Raw genomic sequence first — 22,556 nt, forward strand, 5'->3', positions numbered from 1 at the left:
AGTGTAGGAACACAGAAGAAGTTACTCTCAGAGAAAGAGCTGACGCTAGATAAGGCTTTCAGCGTGGCAGTATCGTATGAAGCAGCAGCCAGGGGAGTTGCAGAAATTCAACAAAAACCACAGGAATACGGCACCCATGAAATGACACAGGGATTTGCAAAATGTTATCGCTGCGGCAGAACTAACCATGACCAGAAGGACTGCTGGTCCAAAGACAAAATATGCAGGCAATGCGGGAAGATGGGACACATTGCACGAGTTTGCAGGTCTGGGAAGAAGACCAGCGACAACAAAAAGGCTACTAAGGAACCGTACAAGAAAGTACAAAAGATGACGGACAGTAGTTCCGAAGACCAGATGAGCGATAGTGAATCCGGGAACAGGAGACTAAGCTGTCTCAAACTTCACAATGTAATCGCAAAAGAGGATCACCGAACCATTTGGGTCACTCTCACGATAGCAGGGTCCCAAGTTAAAATGGAATTGGATACAGGATCAGCGCTAACCGTCATGAATCGACGAGACTACGAGCGGCTATTTTCACACATACCCTTGAGAGAGACATCCATCGTCTTGACGACGTATACGGGGCAAAAAGTATACCCCAGAGGAAAAATAAGGGTGCCTGTCGAATACAACGGCAAGAAAATACGGAAATTGTATCTCTACATACTGCCAAATGATGGACCACTGTTATTGGGACGGGAATGGATCAGGAAGATAAACTTAGATTGGCACTCCATTCATGCAATGACGGTGGACGGTAAAAAAGATGAAGACGTCACTCCTGGACGATTGTCAACAACCTTAGCTAACGCCAAAGAGGTATTTCAACAAGAACTGGGCACGCTTAAAGGCGTAACTGCCTCGATAAAAATAGAAGAGAATGCAGTTCCCAAGTTTTTCAAAGCAAGACCGGTACCATATGCAATTCGCCCAGCCGTCGAGGCAGAGCTGGAGAATCTGGAGAAGGCAGGCGTGTTGCCTAAGGTCGACTGGAGCGAGTGGGCGACACCCATCGTTCCTGTCATGAAGAAAACGTTAAGCAATAAGTCCGGGGAGCCAAGGAAGATTCGCATCTGTGGGGATTTCAAGGTGACGGTGAACCCAGTCCTTCACACAGTACAATATCCACTTCCAAGGATAGAAGACATCTTCGCCTCACTGTCTGGAGGGAAGCGTTTTACAAAAATTGACCGAGCACAAGCATATTTGCAGATGGAGGTTGAAGAGTCCTCTAGGAAGTATCTCACGATAAACACTCACAAAGGTCTTTACCAGTATCATCGATTGGTATTCGGAGTAGCATCGGCTCCGGCGATATGGCAAAGAGCGATGGAACAAGTCCTGCAAGGGATTCCGGGGACTCAGTGTTACTTGGGCGACATCCTTGTGACAGGTGAAGATGACAGTGAACACCTTAACAACCTAGAACAGGTGCTCACTAGACTACGGGAACATGGGCTGCGAGCCAACCGCCCCAAGTGCGAATTTTTTAAGAAACAGATATCGTATTGTGGCCACGTGATTGATGAAGAGGGGTTACATAAGTCCCCTGACAAAATTGAAGCGGTTGTTAAGGCCCCAGCGCCTGAAAATGTGTCGCAACTGAGGTCATTCCTCGGATTGGTGAATTACTACCATAAGTTTTTGCCGAATTTGTCCACAATTCTGCACCCACTGAACGCCCTGCTACGAACGGGGGTAGCATGGAAATGGAGCGATGATTGTAAGCAGGCCTTTCAGAAGAGTAAGGACTTAATCACTTCAAGGGAAGTATTGGCTCACTACAACCCAGCACTGCCGATCAGACTGGCGTGTAATGCGTCTCCCTACGGCATTGGGGCGGTACTGTCACATAAATTCCTTGATGGTTTAGAGAGGCCGATAGCGTTTGCGTCACGCTCGTTAACTTCTGCCGAGCGTAACTACGCCCAGATTGACAGAGAGGCCCTCAGTCTAGTGTGGGGGGTGAAGAAGTTCAATCACTACCTGCACGGTCAAAAATTTGCTCTACTAACCGATCATCAACCTCTTGTCTCCATTTTTAACCCTCAGAAGGGCGTACCGATAATGACAGCACAACGGCTGCAGAGATGGTCCCTTTTCCTAGGGGCACACCAATATGACATCGAGTACAAAGGAACTAAACAGCATGGAAATGCTGATGGATTGTCACGCCTACCATTGCCGACGGTGAAAGAAGAAGACCTTGCAGTGGATCCAATGGAGTTATTCCACTCGACCATAGTCGAATGTCTCCCTGTGACGAATGCAAACATAGAAAAGAAAACACGGAATGACCCGATACTATCATGGGTCTATGATTTAACGGTGAAGGGATGGCCAGCACATGGTGAACCACTGCTGCCAGCATTCTTGCCGAGAAGAGAACAGCTGTCAGTGTGCAGAGGAACCTTGATGTGTGGATCCAGAGTAGTAATTCCACCTAAGTTGACGGATAGAGTGCTCAATGAGCTTCATGAGGGTCATCTGGGTGGGGTAAAAATGAAGAACTTAGCCAGAGCGTTTGTGTGGTGGCCGGGAATCGATAGAGAAATCGAAGAGATGACCAAAAGCTGTGCAGGATGCCAGAAGGTCCAAAACGCCCCACCACAAGCTCCTCTGCATCCATGGGAGTGGCCCTCATCTCCATGGCAAAGGGTGCACATTGATTTTGCTGGTCCCTTCATGGACTCGATGTTTTTAATTGCGGTGGATACACATTCAAAGTGGCCAGAGGTAATAAAAATGTCCTCAACCACCACGGAAAAAACTATCACAGTTTTACGAACCATATTCGCCAGGAATGGGCTGCCTGAACAGATTTGCTCTGACAATGGACCACAGTTTGTGTCTGAAGAGTTCCGCAGGTTCTTAAAGAACAATGGTGTTAAGCATTACACATCTGCCCCATATCATCCAGCCACTAATGGATTGGCCGAGAGGTTTGTCCAAACATTCAAGAAGGCTATCAAGGCAATGTGTAATGAAGATATACCCCTACAACACAAGGTGGACAACTTCTTGTTTGCCTACCGGAATGCGACACATGCGATTACCAACCAAACTCCAGCCATGATGTTCTTCAATCGAAGACTACGATGCCGCTTGGATTTGGTTAAGCCAAATGTCCGAAGAGATGTGGAGAACAGGCAGTTTCAGAATATGAATGAAAGGCCGACCAGGAGTTTTAAGATAGGTCAACCAGTTTTGGCCCGGGACTACCGCACTGAGAAATGGCAGCCAGGAACGATTTGTACACGACAAGGACCTCTCATGTATACCGTGGACGTTGGGGAGAGCATTGTAAGACGCCATGCTGACCAGATTCTAGAGTCACTGGAAAACGTCAACTCCACACCACGATCTGACACACCTGGTAATGAAATCGACGTTCCAATTGCAGCTACCGCAGAACCGGTAATATTGGAAGCAGATGAACCAAACAACGACATTGATCCCGACTCAACATTGCCAGAAGAACCTGATACCCCAAGGAGGCGTTATCCAGACAGAATCAGGAAGCCTCCTCAAAGACTGAACTTATAATTGCTTAAACTTAACCAATGTATCTAGCAACAGTAATTGTGATTGTAATTCGTTATCATTTAGTTGTTAAATGAATGTTATGTACTGTTTATCTAAAAGGGGAGGAATTGTTGTGTATGTACCTTTAAGAGAATAACTGGTCTCAGACTGCAGTACCGGCAGTGACCACCCCTGTATAAAAGGCGCTAGTGAGCCTCTGTTGTTTTCAGTTTCACTATTGACTTCCCTCAGTAAAGACTTATTTTGTTCAACTCCTGCTGTCCGTGTCTCAATCATTCACAGATGTAATACACAGGAACAGGAGGAGGCCCATTCAGCCACTCGAGCATTTTACACAGGAACAGGAGGAGGCCCATTCAGCCCCCTCGAGCCTGTTACACAGGAACAGGAGGAGGCCCATTCAGCCCCTCGAGCCTGTTACACAGGAACAGGAGGAGGCCCATTCAGCCCCCTCGAGCCTGTTACACAGGAACAGGAGGAGGCCCATTCAGCCCCTCGAGCCTGTTACACAGGAACAGGAGGAGGCCCATTCAGCCCCTCGAGCCTGTTACACGGGAACAGGAGGAGGCCCATTCAGCCCCCTCGAGCCTGTTACACAGGAACAGGAGGAGGCCCATCCAGCCCCTCGAGCGTGTCCCGTCATTCACTGAGATCATTCCGGTCGCCTGTCACTTTAATTCTCCGCTCCATTCCCACTCAGACCTCACCATCCTCGGCCTCTTACACTGTTCCAATGTAGCTCAGTGTAAGCTCGAGGAACAGCACCTCATCCTTCGATTAGGCACTCTACAGCCTTCTGGACTCAACATCGAGTTCAACAATTTCAGACTGTAACCCCTGCCCCCATTTTTCAGGCTGTTGATGATTCTGCCCTCCCCATTTGCAACATTTAATCTCTCCTGCCTCTTACCCTAGCGCAGACTGCCCCTTCCTCCCCTCCCCTCCCCTTCCACTGCCTCGGCACCTGCTTAACACCTGTTCCATCTCCAGCCTTTTCCAGTTCTGATGAAGGGTCCCAGACCTGAAACCTTAACTCTGATTCTCTCTCCACGGATGCTGCCTGGCCTGCTGAGTGCTTCCAGTGTTTTCTATTGATATTCCAGCCAGTTAATGTTGCTTTAACATTGTTGCTCGGTAAAGCTCCCTGTTTTGAGGCAGAATATACTGTGGGCCACACACTTATAACGCACCATTTCATCTCCTGGAGCCACTCAGTGCTGTTACCCACCTCTATGTTCATCACACACCGAGTCACAGGGCTCAGCTCACGTTTCGGCACCTTTGTGGCTCTCGACTCCTCCCTCTGCACTCCAGCAACAGGGGGCCAAGCATCTAACTGGGTCCCTCCGCCACTCACTCCCCAGCCGATTAACTCTCCCCGCACCATCCCCGATGCAACGCCAGCTGGCCATTCGCAGAAAGAGGGCTGGCCAGTCAGGTAACTGAGGGATACAGGGGCAGGGGAGTCTTCTGACCATCCCAAGTGGACTTTCCTTCCACTCACTACATTTCCCGCTTCAGAGAACGTTCCATCATTCTCAGAGTTCCCTATCTCCCTACACCATCTCCTCATTAGATCTCTCGCTCTGTCTCTCTCTCTGTCTCTCTCACTCTGTATCTCTCTCTCTGTCTCTCTCTCTTTCTGTCTCTCTCTCTTTCTGTCTCTCTCTCTCTCTCTGTCTCTCTCTTTTCTCTGTATCTCTCTCTCTGTCTCTCACTCTCTCTGTCTTTCTCTCTCTCTGTCTCTCTCACTGTCTCTCCAATTCCAATTCCAATTCCAATTAAAATGCTTTATTGGCATGAAAGTTTACAGAGAACCATATTGCCAAAGCTTACATAGCAAAAAGGTACAGTTTTCCAACATTCTGTAGGTGTCAATCGATTTGACATTTGTTGGGTACATACAATATTACTTTTAAACAATATTAATTTTAAACAGTCTTTGTACTTTAAACAGTCTCTCTCTCTCTGTCTATCTCTCTCTGTCTATCTCTGTCTTTCTCTCTTTCTCTCTCTGTCTCTGTCTCTCTCACTCTGTCTCGCTCCCTGTCTCTCTCTCTCTCTCTCTCTCTCTGTCTCTCTCACTCTCTCTCTGTCTCTCTCTCTCTCTCTGTGTCTCTCTGTGTGTCTCTCTCTCTCTGTCTCTCTCTCTGTCTCTCTTTCTCTCTGTCTCTCTCTCTCTGTCTCTCTCTCTCTCTCTCTCTCTGACTCCCTCTCTCTCTGTCTCTCTCTCTCTGTCTCTCTCTCTCTCTCACTCTCACTCTGTATCTCTCTCTCTCTCTCTGTGTCTCTGTCTCTCTCACTCTCTCTCTCTGTCTCTCACTCCCTCTCTCCCACCACCCTCTCCGCTACCCCCGGCCACTCACCATAGACCACCAGGACATACTCGTCAGCCGACCTCCCGAGCTCGTTCTCGGCCTCGCAGACGTACGTGCCGTTATCGAGCGTGTTCAGTGTGCCGATGGTCAGCACGTTCCCGCGTTGCTCCGCGCGGTCCGGTAGCGTGTCGTTCAGGCGGCTCCACACGACGCTGGCAGGCCTGAGCAAGTTAAGAGTAAGTTAAGAGCTGGTTAAGTTGCTGTTGGTCACACGGAGTAGAATCATAGAATGATAGAGCACAGAAGGACCCCACTCGGCCCAGCATGCCTCTGCCGGCTCTTTGAGCGAGCTCTGCAATTAGTCCCACTTCCCCCTGCACATTTCTCCTTTTCAAGTATTTCTCCAATTCCCCTTTTGAAAGTTACTATTGAATCTGCTCCCACCGCCCTTTCAGGCAGCGCGTTCCAGATCACAACAACTCGCTGCATAAAAACAATTCTCCTCATCTCCCCCTCTGGTTCTTTGGCTGATTATCTTCAATCTGTGTCCTCTGGTTACCGACCCTCCTGCCACTGGAAACAGTTTCTCCTTATTTACTCCATCAAAACTCCTCATGATTTTGAACGCCTCTATTAAATCTCCCCTTAACCTTCTCTGCTCTAAGGAGAACAACCCCAGCTTCTCCAGTCTCCCCACGTAACTGAAGTCCCTCATCCCTGGGACCATTCTGGTCAATCTCCCCTTAACCTTCTCTGCTCTAAGGAGAACAATCCCAGCTTCTCCAGTCTCTCCACATCACTGAAGTCCCTCATCCCTGGCACCATTCTCGTCAATCTCCCCTTAACCTTCTCTGCTCCAAGGAGAACAATCCCAGCTTCTCCAGTCTCTCCACGTAACTGAAGTCCCTCATCCCTGGGACCATTCTGGTCAATCTCCGCTTAACCTTCTCTGCTCTAAGGAGAACAACCCCAGCTTCTCCAGTCTCTCCACGTAACTGAAGTCCCTCATCCCTGGTACTATTCTGGTCAATCTCATCTGCACCTTCTCCAAGGCCTTGACATCCTTCCTAAAGTGTGGTGCCCAGAATTGGACACAATCGTCCAGCTGGGACCCAACCAGTGACTTGTAAAGGCTTAGCACAACTAGTAGTGCAAAACGGTCTGGTGAGAATTATACTTTCACTCGCAGCTTCTTCCCCTCACTGGGACTCGAGAAACCTGCTCCAAACCCTCCTACTCCATCAGAAACCTGCCCAAGTAACAGATCCCACATCCAGTATATTGAAGAAGTGCAGGGGGAGTTCTCCCTGGTGCCCTGAGGCCAATATTTATCCCTCAGCCATCATCAGTAAAAAACAGATTAGCTGATCATTTATCCCATTGCTATTTGCCGATTATCTTCAATCTGTGTCCTCTGGTTACCGACCCTTCTGCCAGTGGAGACAGTTTCTCCTTATTTACTCTGTCCAAACCCCTCATGACTTTGAACACCTCTATCAAATCTCCCCTTAACCTTCTTTGCTCACAGGTTAAACATTCACTCCCTCCACCGCCGGCGTACCATAGAAACATAGAAACATAGAAGATAGGAGCAGGAGTCGGCCATTCAGCCCCTCGATCCTGTTCTGCCATTCAATGAGATCATGGCTGATCATCCAAATTCAGTACCCTGTTCCTGCCTTCTCCCCATATCCCTTGATCCCTTTAGCCTTAAGAAATATGTCCAACTCCTTCTTGAATATATTTAATGAATTGGCCTCAACTGCCTTCTGTGGTAGAGAATTCCACAGGTTCACCACTCTCTGGGTGAAGAAATTCCTCCTCATCTCTGTCCTAAATGGCTTACCCTTTATCCTTAGACTGTGACCCCTGGTTCTGGACTCCCCGACCAGCGGGAATATCCTTCCTGCCTCTAGTCTGTCTAATACTGTTACAATTTTATAAGTTTGAATGAGGTCCCCTCTCATTCTTCTAAACTCCAGCGAGTATAAGCCCAATCGACCCAATCTCTCCTCATACGTCATTCCTGCCATCCCAGGTATCAGTCTGGTGAATCTTCGCTGCACTCCCTCCATGGCAAGAACATCCTTCCTCAGGTAAGGCGACCAAAACTGCACACAATACTCAAGATGTGGTCTCACCAAGGCCCTGTACAACTGCAGCAAGACATCCTTGCTCCTGTACTGCTGCACCGTGGCTGCAGTGTGTACCATCTACAAGATGCACTGCAGCAACTCGCCAAGGCTCCTTCGGCAGCACCTCCCAAACCCGCGACCTCTTCCGCCTAGAAGGACAAGGGCAGCAGGCGCACGGGAACACCACCACCTCCAAGCTCCCCTCCAAATCACACACACCACCCTGACTTGGAGATATATCGGCCGATCCTTCATCGTCGCTGGGTCAAAATCCTGGAACTCCCTCCCTAACAGCACTGTGGGAGCACCTTCACCACACGGACTGCAGCGGTTCAAGGAGGCGGCTCACCACCACCTTCTCCAGGGTGATTAGTGATGGGCAATAAATGCTGGGCCTTCTCAGCAACGCTCACATCCCACAAACGAATAAAAAAAAAATCCCAATCGATCTTGCTGTGTGCAAATTGGCTGCCGCGTTTCCTACATTACAGCAGAGATTACACGGGAAACGTTATTCATTGGCTGTGAAGCACTTTGGGACGTCCGCTGGTCGTGAAAGGTGCCATATAAACGTAAGTCTTTCTTTCCCTCACTGGTGGAACGCAGAGCGACATCATGTTGGGAGACCCGAGGAGGGGCACTGAGGTCCACAGCACAGGACTTCCTCAAAGGTTGAAGCGGGTAAGGAGAGAAGATGGCAGCAAAATACTGCAGATGCTGGAAATCCGAAATAAGAACAGAAAACGCTGGAGATACTCAGCAGGCCAGGCAACATCCGTGGAGAGAGAAACAGAGTTAATGTTTCAGGTCGAAACCCTTCGTCAGAGCTGAGAAAAAAGCAGGAAATTAAACAGATGAAAAGGTCAGTTTGGGGGCTGGGAAATGGGGGAGGGGATGAAAGAACAAAAGGGAAGGTCTGGGAGAGGTGAAGAGACATTAAGAGATATTCAAGGCGAGAGGAGACGGTAATAGGGCCGGTAAAGAGACAAAGGATGGCTCGAGATGAAGTGTGAAATGCGCTGGCAGAGTGAAGGACAGCTGCCATGTGGGAGAGAGAAAAAGGAAAAGGCACAAACCAGAAGTGTGGATAAAAATATATAAAAATATAACAGGGGCCGAGGTTATGATCTGAAATTGTTGAACTCGATGTTGAGTCCAGAAGGCTGTAAAGTGCCTAATCGGAAGATGAGGTGCTGTTCCTCGAGCTTACGCTGAGCTTCCGTGGAACAATGCAAGAGGCCGCGGACGGTGAGGTCCGAGTGGGAATGGAGCGGTGAATTAAAATGACAGGCGACCGGCAGCTCGGGATCAAGGGAGTTGTGATTATCTGGCTGAGAGCTGGGGTTTCTGATGCTGAAGATTGTCGGAGGAATGGGGTCCTGGATGAAGAAAGGACGAGAGTAGTTCATGACTTAACCATTAAGGAGCGCCACTCTTCCTCGGTGCCGGGTTCTTATCTCCCGTTGTGGAATTCAGCTCCCTTTTCAGAAGGTCTGGGTTCCCTCGTGGTCAATGCTGAGCCCAACTGAGAAGTTTGCTGGTTATCAAAGGGGTCCACAGAGCATATCCCTTTCTTTCACTGTCTGTTTCTTTCTTTTCTATCCTATTGTCTGTGTTCATCCTCTACTTTCCTCCTGACTGACTCTCTTGTCTATCCTCTCTCTTACTCACTGTCTCCCTCTCTCACTTTCTTATCTCAGTGAGGCGCTCCCTCAGTACTGCCCCTCCGACAGTGCGGCGCTCCCTCAGTACTGCCCCTCCGACAGTGCGGCACTCCCTCAGTACTGCCCCTCTGACAGTGCGGCGCTCCCTCAGTACTGCCCCTCCGACAGTGCGGCACTCTCTCAGTACTGCCCCTCCGACAGTGCGGCACTTCCTCATTACTGCCCCTCCGACAGTGCGGTGCTCCCTCAGTAATGCCCCTCCGACAGTGCGGCACTCTCTCAGTACTGCCCCTCCGACAGTGCGGCACTCTCTCAGTACTGCCCCTTCGACAGTGCGGCACTCCCTCAGTGCTGCCCCTCCCACAGTGTGGCGCTCCCTCAGTACTGCCCCTCCGACAGTGCAGCGCTCCCTCAGTACCGCCCCTCTGACAGTGCGGCGCTCCCTGAGTGCTGACCCTCCGACAGTGCGGCACTCCCTCAGTACTGCCCCTCCGACAGTGCGGCGCTCCCTTAGTACTGCCCCTGCTACAGTGTGGCGCTCCCTCAGTACTGCCCCTCTGACAGTGCGGCGCTCCTTCAGCACTGCCCCTCCGACAGTGCGGCGCTCCCTCAGTACTGCCCCTCTGACAGTGCGGCGCTCCCTCAGTGCTGACCCTCCGACAGTGCGGCACTCCCTCAGTACTGCCCCTCCGACAGTGCGGCGCTCCCTCAGTAGTGCCCCATCTACAGTGCGGCGCTCCCTCAGTACTGCCCCTCTGACAGTGCGGCGCTCCCTCAGTACTGCCCCTCCGACAGTGCGGCGCGCCCTCAGTACCGCCCCTCCGATAGTATGGCGCTCCCTCAGTACTGCCCCTCTGACAGTGTGGCGCTCCCTCAGTACCGCCCCTCCGACAGTGCGACGCTCCCTCAGTACTGCCGTCCGACAGTGCGGCGCTCCCTCAGTACTGCCCCTCCGACAGTGCGACGCTCCCTCAGTACCGCCCCTCCGATAGTACGGCGCTCCCTCAGTACTGCCCCTCTGACAGTGTGGCGCTCCCTCAGTACCGCCCCTCCGACAGTGCGGCACTCCCTCAGTACTGCCCCTCCGACAGTGCGGCGTTCCCTCAGTACTGCACCTCCGACAGTGCGGCGCTCCCTCAGTACTGCCATCCGACAATGCAGCGCTCCCTCAGTACTGGCACTGGGGAGTGTCGGCTTAGCTAATGGGCTCAATCTCCGGAGCGGGGCTCGATCCCACGACCTTCTGACTCAAGAGGCGAGCGCACTACCCACTGAGCCACGGCTGACACTGGTGCACGAGATTGTGATTGCTTTGGACAGAGTGAGTGATGAGGCAGGGAGGGATACCAGCGAATCCTGGGCTCGGAGTGAGACACCCAAGGGGAGGGACAAGGGCGCCCATTTAATGTGGGCAAGGTACAGACAACGGCATGCGATCAAAGAAACAGAAGTGAGTATTTGAGAGCTTGCACAGTCTTTCACCCTTTGTCCAGGTGCAATCGTTTTCTTAAGAGGCTTTCTGACAGATTGCGAAGATTCCATTTGCGATAATGAATAACAGGTATCCATTGTTGTATCCACAATGGATCAGAAGCAATGTTTATACAGAGGGTGATGGATTACCCGGGGCGATGACATGAAGGCTACACATGGCAAGAAATAATTACATGAAGATTAATAGATGATAGGGAGTGACAACGGAGAAGATTTTGGATGGCAGGAAGTGAGTTTATAGAGGTCACTGGCAGAGGTAGGCTTTCTTATTCTTTATCCTTCTCAACCTCGTGTTCAAATCCCTCGATGGCCTCCTCGCCCCCCTCCCTATCTCTCTAACCCACTCCAGCCCCTACAATCCTCCCTATCTCTGTAAACTCCTTCAGCCCCGACAACGCTCCCTATCTCTGTATACTCCTCCAGTCCCACAACCCTCCCTATCTCTGTAACCTCCCCCAGCCCTACAACCCTCCCTATCTCTGTAAACTCCTCCAGCACCATAACCCTCCCTATCTCTGGAACCTCCTCCAGCACCATAACCCTCCCTATCTCTGTAACCTCCTCCAGCCCCGACAACCCTCCCTATCCCTGTAACCTCCTCCAGCCACTACAACCCTCCTTATCTCTGTAAGCTCCTCCAGCTCCTACAACCCTCCCTATCTCTGTAACCTCCTCCAGCCCCTACAACCCTCCATATCCCTGTAACCTCCTCCAGCCCCTACAACCCTCCCTATCTCTGTAACCTCCTCCAGCCCCCTACAACTCTCCCTATCTCTGTAACCTCCTCCAGCCCCTACAACCCTCCCTATTCCTGTAACCTCCTTCAGCCCCTACAACCCTCCCTATTCCTGTAACCTCCTCCAGCCCCCTACAACCCTCCCTATCTCTGTAACCTCCTCCAGCCCCCTACCACCCTCCCTATCTCTGTAACCTCCTCCAGCCCCTACAACCCTCCCTATATCTGTAACCTCCTCCAGCCCCTACAACCCTCCCTATCTCTGTAACTTCCTCCAGCCCCTACAACCCTCCCTATCTCTGTAACCTCCTCCAGCCCTGCAACCCTCCCTATCTCTGTAACTTCCTCCAGCCCCTACAACCCTCCCTATCTCTGTAACCTCCCCCAGCCCTACAACCCTCCCTATCTCTGTAAACTCCTCCAGCACCCTACAACCCTCCCTATCTCTGTAACCTCCTCCAGCCCCTACAACCCTCCCTATCTCTGTAACCTCTTCCAGCCCCTACAACCCTCCCTATCTCTGTAACCTCCTCCAGCCCCTACAACCCTCCCTATCTCTGTAACCTCCCCCAGCCCTACAACCCTCCCTATCTCTGTAAACTCCTCCAGCACCATAACCCTCTCTATCTCTGTAACCTCCTCCAGCCCCCACAACCCTCCCTATCTCTGTAACCTCCTCCAGCACCTACAACCCTCCCTATCTCTGTAACCTCCTCCAGCCCCCTACCACCCTCCCTATCTCTGTAACTTCCTCCAGCCCCTACAACCCTCCTTATCTCTGTAACCTCCTCCAGCCCCTACAACCCTCCCTATCTCTGTAACCTCCTCCAGCCCCCACAACCCCACGAGATCTCTGCGCTCCTCCAATTCTGGCCCCTTGAGCATCCGCCAATTTCCATCGCTCCACCATTGGCGGCCGTGCCTTCAGCCGCCTGGGCCCCGAGCTCTGGAATTCCCTCCCTAAACCTCTCCGCCTCTCTCCCCTCCTTTAAGCCGCTCCTTAAAACCGAACTCTTTGACCCAGCTTTTGGTCGCTCGTCCAAATATCTCCTAATGTGGCTCGGGGTCAAATTTTTGTCTGATCAACGGCCGCAGGACAACCAAAAGCGGTTTACAGTCAATGAGATACTTCTGAAGTGTAGCCACTGCAGATCACCTGTTTTTAGCGATGGTTTGTTGAGGGTTAAATATTGGCTCCAGGACACCGGGGAGAACAGAGGGAGCGCCGCACCGTCGGAGGGGCAGTACTGAGGGAGCGACGCACTTTCGGAGCGGCGGTACTGAGGGAGCGCCGTACTGTCGGAGGGGCAGTACTGAGGGAGCACCGCACTGTGGGAGGGGCAGTACTGAGGGAGCGCCGCACTGTCGGTGGGGCAGTACTGAGAGTGCGCTGCACTGTTGGAGGGGCAATACTGAGGGCGCGCCGCACTGTTGGAGGGGCAGTACTGTGAGAGCGCCACATTATCGGAGGGGCAGTACTGAGGGAGCGCCGCTCTGTCGGAGGGGCAGTACTGAGGGAGCGCTGCACTGTCGGAGACAGTACTGAGGGAGCACCGCACTTTCGGAGGGCCAGTACTGAGGGAGCTCCGCACTGTCGGAGGGGCAGTACTGAGGGAGCGCCGCACTGTCGGAGGGAAAGTACTGAGGGAGAGCCGTACTGTCGGAGGGGCAGTACTGAGGGAGCACCGCACTGTCGGAGGGGCAGTACTGAGAGAGCGCCGCACTGTCGAGGGGCAGTACTGGGGGAGCGCCGCACTGTCAGAGGGGCAGTACTGAGGGAGCGCCGCACTGTCGGAGGGGCAGTACTGAGGGAGCGCCGCACTGTTGGGGGGGGGGACAGTGCTGAGGGAGCACCGCACTGTCGGAAGGTCAGTACTGAGAGAGCGCCGCACTGTCGGAGGGGCAGTACTGAGTGAGCGCCGCACTGTTGGAGGGGCAGTACTGAGGGAGCACCGCACTGTCGGAGGATCAGTACTGAGTGAGCGCCGCACTGTCAGAAGGGCAGTACCAAGGGAGCGCCGCACTGTCGGAAGGGCAGTTCCGAGGGAGCGCCGCACTGTTGGAGGGGCAGTACTGAGGGAGCGCCGCACTGTTGGAGTGGCAGTACTGAAGGAGTGCTGCACTGTCGGAGGGGAAGTACCGAGGGAGCGCCGCACTGTTGGAGGGGCAGTACCGAGGGAGCGCCGCACTGTCGGAGGGGCAGTACTGAGGGAGTGCCGCACTTTTGGAGTGGCAGTACTGAGGGAGTGCCGCACTGTTGGAGTGGCAGTACTGAAGGAGTGCTGCACTGTCGGAGGGGAAGTACTGAGGGAGCGCCGCACTGTCGGAGCGGCAGTACTGAGGGAGCGCCGCACTGTCGGAGCGGCAGTATTGAGGGAGCGCCGCACTGTCGGAGGGGCAGTACTGAGGGAGTGCCGCACTGTCGGAGGGGCAGTACTGAGGGACCGCCGCACTGTCGGAGGGGCAGTACTGAGGGAGCACCGCACTGTTGGTGTGGCAGTACTGAGGGAGCGCCGCGCTGTCGGAGGGGCAGTACTGAGGGAGTGCTGCACTGTCGGAGTTCTCCCTGGTGTCCTGGGGCCAATATTTATCCCTCAATCAACATCACTGAAACAGATGATCTGCTCATTGTCAGTTTGCTGTTTGTGGGAGCTTGCTGTGCGCAGATAGGCTGCTGCGTTTCCTACATTACGACAGTGACTACTCTTCAAGAAAAGTACTTGATTGGCTGTGAAGCACTTTGGGATGTCCTGGGGTGGTGAAAGGCGCTGGAGAAATGGGAGTCTGTCTTGAAGTGAACGAGAATGCCAAGCGAAGATTAATTGCACAGAGGCCAGAGAGTTGACAATTGCTCGATACGGGCAGGAGCCTGCCCTACTTGAAAAATATTTGTAAATTAATGATTTCCGAAAGCCAGCAGGTCCAGAGCTGGCGGTACGGAGTCTTTTAGATATTGTCTTGCAGGCAGCTCCAGTCCAAGGTCGGGTCCTCCTTGCCAAACCGGGACTGTGTGGAAGGGAAAAATGCTGGCCAGAGCGCAGTCTCTAAGCGGCTCCGCTCAACTCCAGTCTCGCCCGCTCCGCCTGATTTGAGCTTAGTTCAATCAAAAAGAACCGGGAGCAGGATATCCAGATGGGCGGCCCCTGGCAGTTATCTGCTCACTGCAGGATTCTTCCCCCGATCGATCCGGCAGACGGTTTATGCCGCCTGGTATTCTGCTTAAGATGCGCGACACTGCGCTCGAGAATTGCTCCCGTTTAACACTTAGCGGGGGGGCGGTGGGGTCACAGAGAGAGAGAGAGAGAGAGAGAGAGGGGAGGGGGAGGGCGATATCAGAAAGTTCAAACAAAACTGTACTGACAAAAACACATGTCCCGAGTAATAAATGTGCAATGGAGTAATCCTCCTATTCACTCGACGACCTCCTGTGGGACGATATAAATAGCTGCCTTCGCTCAGTATGAGGAGAATTATAATGACAGGCATGAACTATGCTTCGAACAGATTCACGGTGAGTCTCTCTACTCGACACTAGCCAGCTTAACAGTGTCCTGGTGACTGGATTCAGCCTGGGCACATAGATGCCAAGTGAATCCAGAATTCAGCGTTTATTTTTTTAAATATTCGTTCCTGGGATGTGGGCGTCGCTGGCGAGGCCCAGCATTTATTGCCCATCCCTAATTGCCCCTTGAGGAGGTGGTGGTGAGCCGCCTTCTTGAACCGCTGCAGTCCGTGTGGTGAAGGTGCTCCCACAGTGCTGTTAGGGAGGGAGTTCCAGGATTTTGACCCAGCGACGATGAAGGAACGGCACCATCAATGCAGTGAGACATCCCAAGGAGCTTCACGGGACAAAGCGGGTAGATGCTGAGAGGCTGTTTCCCCCTGGCTGGGGAGTCTAGAACCAGGGGTCACAGTCTCAGGATAAGGGCTCATCCATTTAGGGCTGAGATGAGGAGGTATTTCTTCACTCAGAGGGCGGTGAATCTTTGGAATTCTCTACCCCAGAGGGCTGTGGAGACTCAGTCGTTGAGTATATTCAAGACCGAGATCGATAGATTTTTGGATATTAAGGGAATCAAGGGATATGGGGATAGTGCAGGAAAGTGGAGTTGAGGTAGAAGATCAGCCGTGATCTCACTGAATGGCGAAGCAGGCTTGAGGGGCCCAATGGCCGACTCCTGCTCCTATTTCTTATGTTCTAATGTTAAAATTTGACACCGAGCCACATCAGGAGATATTAGGACAGGCGACCAAAAGCTGGGACAAAGAGGTCGGTTTTAAGGAGTGTCTTAAAGGAGGAGAGAGAGGCGGAGAGGTTTAGGGAGGGAATTCCAGAGCTCGGGGCCCAGGCGGCTGAAGGCACGGCCGCCAACGGTGGAGCGATGGAAATCAGGGGGATGCTCAAGAGGCCGGAATTGGAGGAGCGCAGAGATAGGGAGGGTTGTAGGGGCTAGAGGAGGTTACAGAGATAGGGAGGGTTGTAGGGCCTGGAGGAGGTTACAGTGATAGGGAGGGTTGTAGGGGCTGGAGGAGGTTACAGAGATAGGGAGGGTTGTAGGGGCTGGAGGAGATTACAGAGATAGGGAGGGTTGTCGGGGGCTGGAGGAGGTTACAGAGATAGGGAGGATTGTAGGGGCTGGAGGAGGTTACAGAGATAGGGAGGGTTGTAGGAGGTTACAGAGATAGGGAGGATTGTAGGGGCTGGAGGAGGTTACAGAGATAGGGAGGGTTGTAGGGGGCTGGAGGAGTTTACAGAGATAGGGAGGGTTGTAGGGGCTGGAGGAGGTTACAGAGATAGGGAGTGTTGTAGGGGCTGGAGGAGTTTACAGAGATAGGGAGGGTTGTAGGGGCTGGAGGAGGTTACAGAGATAGGGAGGGTTGTAGGGGCTGGAGGAGGTTACAGAGATAGGGAGGGTTGTAGGGGCTGGAGGAGGTTACAGAGATAGGGAGGGTTGTAGGGGCTGGAGGAGGTTACAGAGATAGGGAGGGTTGTAGGGCTGGAGGAGGTTACAGAGATAGAGAGGGTTGTAGGGGCTGGAGGAGGTTACAGAGATAGGGAGGGTTGTAGGGGCTGGAGGAGGTTACAGAGATAGGGAGGGTTGTAGGGGCTGGAGGAGATTAGAGATAGGGAGGGTTGCGGGGCTGGAGGAGGTTACAGAGATGGGGAGGGTTGTAGGGGCTGGAGGAGGTTACAGAGATAGGGAGTCGGCGAGGAGGCCGTGGAGGGATTTGAACACGAGGATGAGAATTTTAAAATCGAGGCGTTGCCGGACCGGGAGCCAGTGTACGTCAGCGAGCGACAGAGGGGGTGATAGGTGAACGGGGACGTGGGGCGACTTAGGATCGGGGACAATTCTCCCCTCCACTGTTCTCACTCCATGTTGAGAGAGTGACTCGTGTCCGGCCCACGTACGGGAGTGCCCTGCACAAACCGTCGTCGACACCATCCGTGATGGGCGGGTTTTATTAATCTTGGAAGGTGAACGATATTGGATATTCACAGCACAGAGCTGGTGCCATACAGGGAGTAACAGATTGTTACAACAACGGATTAGGTGGGAATCAACAGGAGCTTTTTAAAAGACTTGATGTTGAAAACCCACCTTATCATCAACAGAAGATCATTTGCTCAATAATCATGGTCTCACTGTTAGACAGACTATTTCGACTGAGCCTGCTGTGACAGAGCAGCTTATCGTCAGCAAACGACCATTTTCTCATTGACAAGGCCTCTCGAGTTAAACAAGTCTTGTTGTCAAGGATGTGAACTTAAGTACGAGCTGACTAGTTCCATGCCTCATAAGCCCTGGAATAGAGGGATGGCTGGGCCCTGTCTGAGTTGGTTTGGGGGAGATGGGCCCCTTCAAGGGAGGTATCAGCAGATAGAGAGGGGCAAGAGTCAAGCCCAGAGCCTCCAAGGAATTTAGGGCATCACATCGAACTGGGTGCGCCCACTCAGTGTCAGCCCGTGGCTCAGTGGGCAGCACACACTCGCCTTGCAGTTAGAGGGTCGTGGGTCCCAGTCTCACTTCAGAGACTTGAGCACAAAATCCAGGCTGATACTCCCAGTGCCAGTACTGAGGGAGCGCCACGCTGTGGGAGGGGCAGTACTGAGGGAGCGCTGCACTGTCGGAGGGGCAGTACTGAGGGAGCGCCGCACTGTCGGAGGGGCAGTACTGAGGGAGCGCCGCACTGTCGGAGGGGCATTACTGAGGGAGCACCACACTGTCGGAGGGGCAGTACTGAGGGAGTGCCGCACTGTCGGAGGGGCAGTCCTGAGGGAGCGCCGCACTGTCGCAGGGGCAGTACTGAGGGAGCGCCGCACTGTCGGACGGGCAGTACTGAGGGAGCGCCGCACTGTCGGAGGGGCAGTACTGAGGGAGCGCCGCACTGTCAGAGGGGCAGTACTGAGGGAGTGCCGCACTGTCGGAGGGGCAGTACCGAGGGAGCGCCACACTGTCGGAGGGGCAGTACTGAGGGAGCGCCGCACTGTCAGAGGAGCAGTACTGAGGGAGTGCTGCACTGTCGGAGGGGCAGTACTGAGGGAGCGCTGCACTGTCGGAGGGGCAGTACTGAGGGAGCGCTGCACTGTCGGAGGGGCAGTACTGAGGGAGTGCTGCACTGTCAGGGGGGCCATCTTTTGGATGAGGTATCAGCAGATAAAGAGGGGCAGTACTGAGGGAGCGCCGCACTGTCAGAGGGGCAGTACTGAGGGAGCGCCGCACTGTCGGAGGGGCAGTACTGAGGGAGCGCCGCACTGTTGGAGAGGCAGTACTGAGGGAGCGCCGCACTGTCGGAGGGGCAGTACTGAGGGAGCACCACACTGTCGGAGGGGCAGTACTGAGGGAGCACCGCACTGTCGGAGGGGCAGTACTGAGGGAGCACCGCAGTGTCAGAGGGTCCGTCTTTCGGATGGGACATTAAACCAAGGCCCCGTCTGCTCTCTCAGGTGGATGTAAAAGATCACTTGACCACTACTTGAAGAAGAGCAGGGGGGAGTTCTCCCCGGTGTCCTGGGGCCAATATTTATCCCTCAACCAACATCACCAAAACAGGTGATCTGCTCATTATCACATGGTGGTTTGTGAGAGCTTGCTGTGTGCAAATTGGCTGCCGTGTTTCCTACATTACAACTGTGACCACACTTCAGAGAGAAGTACTTCATTGGCTGTGAGGTGCTTTGCGACGTCCTGAGGTGGTAAAAGGCGCTGGAGAAATGATAGACTGACGGTTCCCTCAGTAGAGAGTCGGCCTGGATTGTGTGCCTCACGTTTCTGGATTGGGACTGTGAACCCGCGACTTTCTGACTCAGAGGCACCAGAGGGCTATTCACTGAGTCACAGTTGACACCAAGTGTTGCCATTGACCAGAAACTTAACTGGACCAGCTGCATAAATACTGTGGCAACAAGAGCAGGCCAGAGGCTGGGAATTCTGTGGCGAGTGTCTCACCTCCTGACTCCCCAAAGCCTTTCCACCATCTACAAGGCACAAGTCAGGAGTGTGATGGAATACTCTCCACTTGCCTGGATGAGTGCAGCTCCAACAACACTCAAGAAGCTCGACACCATCCAGGACAAAGCAGCCCGCTTGATTGGCACCCCATCCACCACCTTAAACATTCACTCCCTCCACCACCGGCGTACCGTGGCTGCAGTGTGCACCATCTACAAGATGCACTGCAGCAACTCGCCAAGGCTCCTTTGGCAGCTCCTCCCAAACCCGCGACCTCTTCCACCTAGAAGGACAAGGGCAGCAGGCGCATGGGAACACCACCACCTCCAAGTTCCCCTCCAAGTCACACACCATCCTGACTTGGAAATATATTGGCCGTTCCTTCATCGTCGCTGGGTCAAAATCCTGGAACTCCCTCCCTAACAGCACTGTGGGGGCACCTTCACCACACGGACTGCAACGGTTCAAGGAGGTGGCAACTCAAGGGGCAACTAGGGATAGGCAATAAATGCCGGCCTTGCCCACATCGCATAAACAAATAAAACAAAACAGGCTTTGACTGGAGGTCAGAGGTCGGAGGTGACGTGCAGCCAATGCCCCCCCCTGGTGCTGTACGTGCTTGAGCTCAGCTTTCGGGCGCCGAGCAATCAAGCCCTTGGCAAAGCTGTCAGAGCTCCAAAGCTTCCCTTCCCCACAGGGCCCAAGCTTGGAACGAAAATAAATCTCATGATTCTGCAAAAAAAACCTCATCGCTGACACTTTTAGAAAGGGCAGCTGCTGGCTCTGTCCCACGGCGCCAGAAAGCAGGGCAGGAGAGAGAAACCGTGTTGAAAGAAATTTACTGAGTCAGGCAGCGTGCGTGTGAGCACATAAGGACATTAGAAACAGGAGCAGCAGTCGGCCCTGCGGCCCCTCGAGCCTGCTCCGCCATTCAATAAGATCACGGCTGATCTTCTACCTCAACTCCACTTTCCCGCACTATCCCCATATCCCTTGATTCACCTTAATATTCAAAAATCTATCATAGAATCACAGAGAGTTACAGCACGGAAGGAGGCCCTTTCGGCCCATCGTGTCCGCGCCGGCCAACAAAGAGCTATCCGGACTAATCCCACTTCCCAGCTCTTGCTCCGTAGCCCTGCAGGTTACAGCATCCCAAGTGCACATCCGAGGACTTCTTAAATGTGGTGAGGGTTTCAGGCAGTGAGTTCCAGACCCCCACCACCCTCTGGGTGAAGAAATTTCCCCTCAAATCCTCTAATCCTTCCACCAATTACTTAAAATCTGTGCCCCCTGGTTTTTGACCCCTCTGCTAAGGGAAATAGGTCCTTTCTATCCACTTTATCTAGGCCCCTCATAATTTTATTCACCTCAATAAGGTCTCCCCTCAACCTCCTCTGTTCCAAGGAAAACAGACCCCAGCCTATCCAGTCTTTCCTCTATCGATCTTGGTCTTGAATATACTCAACGACTGAGCCCTCTGGGGCAGAGAATTCCAAAGATTCACCGCCCTCTGAGTGAAGAAATTCCTCCTCATCTCAGTCCTCAATGGCCGAGCCCTTATCCTGAGACTGTGACCCCTGGTTCTAGACTCCCCAGCCCAGGGGAAACATCCTCTCAGCATCTACCCTGACCAGATCATATGAAGTGCATTTTTTGAAGTGTGGTCACTGTTGTAATGTAGGAAACGTGGCAGCCAATTTGCGCACAGCAAGCTCCCACAAACAGCAATGTGATAATGACCAGATCGTCTGGGGTTTTTTTTTGTTTTCCGCGACCTCAGTTGAGGGAGAAACATCGGCCGAGATTTCGGTGCTCCAGCCTCTGGAGTGGGACTTGAAGCCCCGACCCTGGGACTCAATCAGGCTCAATGCACCAGTCAAGGCAAAGCTTGACGGGGCTTCAGTGATGGGTCAGAGGTGCCTCAAAAAGATCCCTTAACCAGAAGGGAGCACTCAGAGAGCGATAATTACTCCAAGATAATCCTAGTCAGCAGTAATACAGCCCAAAGGCTGGGCCTGGGCACAGGGCCCAGGGCTGATCGCTATGTATATAACATTGGATAAGAAAAAGTTATAATAAATTAGGAAAAATAATGTTGATGCAATATATTCAAATAGAATCTGCCTTAAGGCATTCAGAACCCAGTGTAGAGGGAGCTTTACTCTGTATCTAACCCCGTGCTGTACCTGCCCTGGGAGTGTTTGATGGGACAGTGTAGAGGGAGCTTTACTCTGTATCGAACCCCGTGCTGTACCTGCCCTGGGAGTGTTTGATGGGACAGTGTAGAGGGAGCTTTACTCTGTATCGAACCCCGTGCTGTACCTGCCCTGGGAGTGTTTGATGGGACAGAGTAGAGGGAGCTTTACTCTGTATCTAACCCGTGCTGTACCTGCCCTGGGAGTGTTTGATGGGACAGTGTAGAGGGAGCTTTACTCTGTATCTAACCCGTGTTGTTCCTGCCCTGGGAGTGTTTGATGGGACAGTGTAGAGGGAGCTTTACTCTGTATCTAATCCGTGCTGTACCTGCCCTGGGAGTGTTTGATGGGACAGTGTAGAGGGAGCTTTACTCTGTATCTAACGCGTGCTGTACCTGCCCTGGGAGTGTTTGATAGGACAGTGTAGAGGGAGCTTTACTCTGTATCTAACCCGTGCTGTACCTGCCCTGGGAGTGTTTGATGGGACAGTGTAGAGGGAGCTTTACTCTATATCTAACCCGTGCTGTACCTGCCCTGGGAGTGTTTGATGGGACAGAGTAGAGGGAGCTTTACTCTATATCTAACCCGTGCAGTACCTGCCCTGGGAGTGTTTGATGGGACAGTGTAGAGGGTGCTTTACTCTGTATCTAACCCGTGTGGTACCTGCCCTGGGAGTGTTTGATGGGACAGTGTAGAGGGAGCTTTACTCTGTATCTAACCCGTGCTGTACCTGCCCTGGGAGTGTTTGATGGGACAGTGTAGAGGGTGCTTTACTCTGTATCTAACCCGTGTGGTACCTGCCCTGGGAGTGTTTGATGGGACAGTGTAGAGGGAGCTTTACTCTGTATCTAACCTGTGCTGTACCTGCCCTGGGAGTGTTTGATGGGACAGAGTAGAGGGAGCTATACTCTGTATTTAACCCGTGCTGTACCTCACAGTCAGATTGTGCCATTTGAGTAAGAAGATTAGGAGCGATTGTAATCCCAATTAGTTGTACATGAAGTG

General features: G+C 52.8%; 1 protein-coding gene across 2 annotated transcripts in view; it reads right to left on the minus strand.

The window, feature by feature from the left end:
* cadm4 (cell adhesion molecule 4) overlaps positions 1 to 22,556 on the minus strand; it is a 378,687-nt gene that overhangs the window by 43,711 nt on the left and 312,420 nt on the right. For both annotated transcript variants that reach the window (XM_086004004.1, XM_086004006.1), the window contains exon 7: positions 5,919 to 6,091. In XM_086004004.1, coding sequence (XP_085860130.1) covers positions 5,919 to 6,091 — 173 coding nt within the window. The remainder of the gene's footprint in view (positions 1 to 5,918; positions 6,092 to 22,556) is intronic.

This window comes from Somniosus microcephalus, chromosome 12 (assembly GCF_052327205.1).
Source record: "Somniosus microcephalus isolate GS21.2 chromosome 12, FLI_Smic_1.0, whole genome shotgun sequence".
Lineage (NCBI taxonomy): Eukaryota > Metazoa > Chordata > Chondrichthyes > Squaliformes > Somniosidae > Somniosus > Somniosus microcephalus.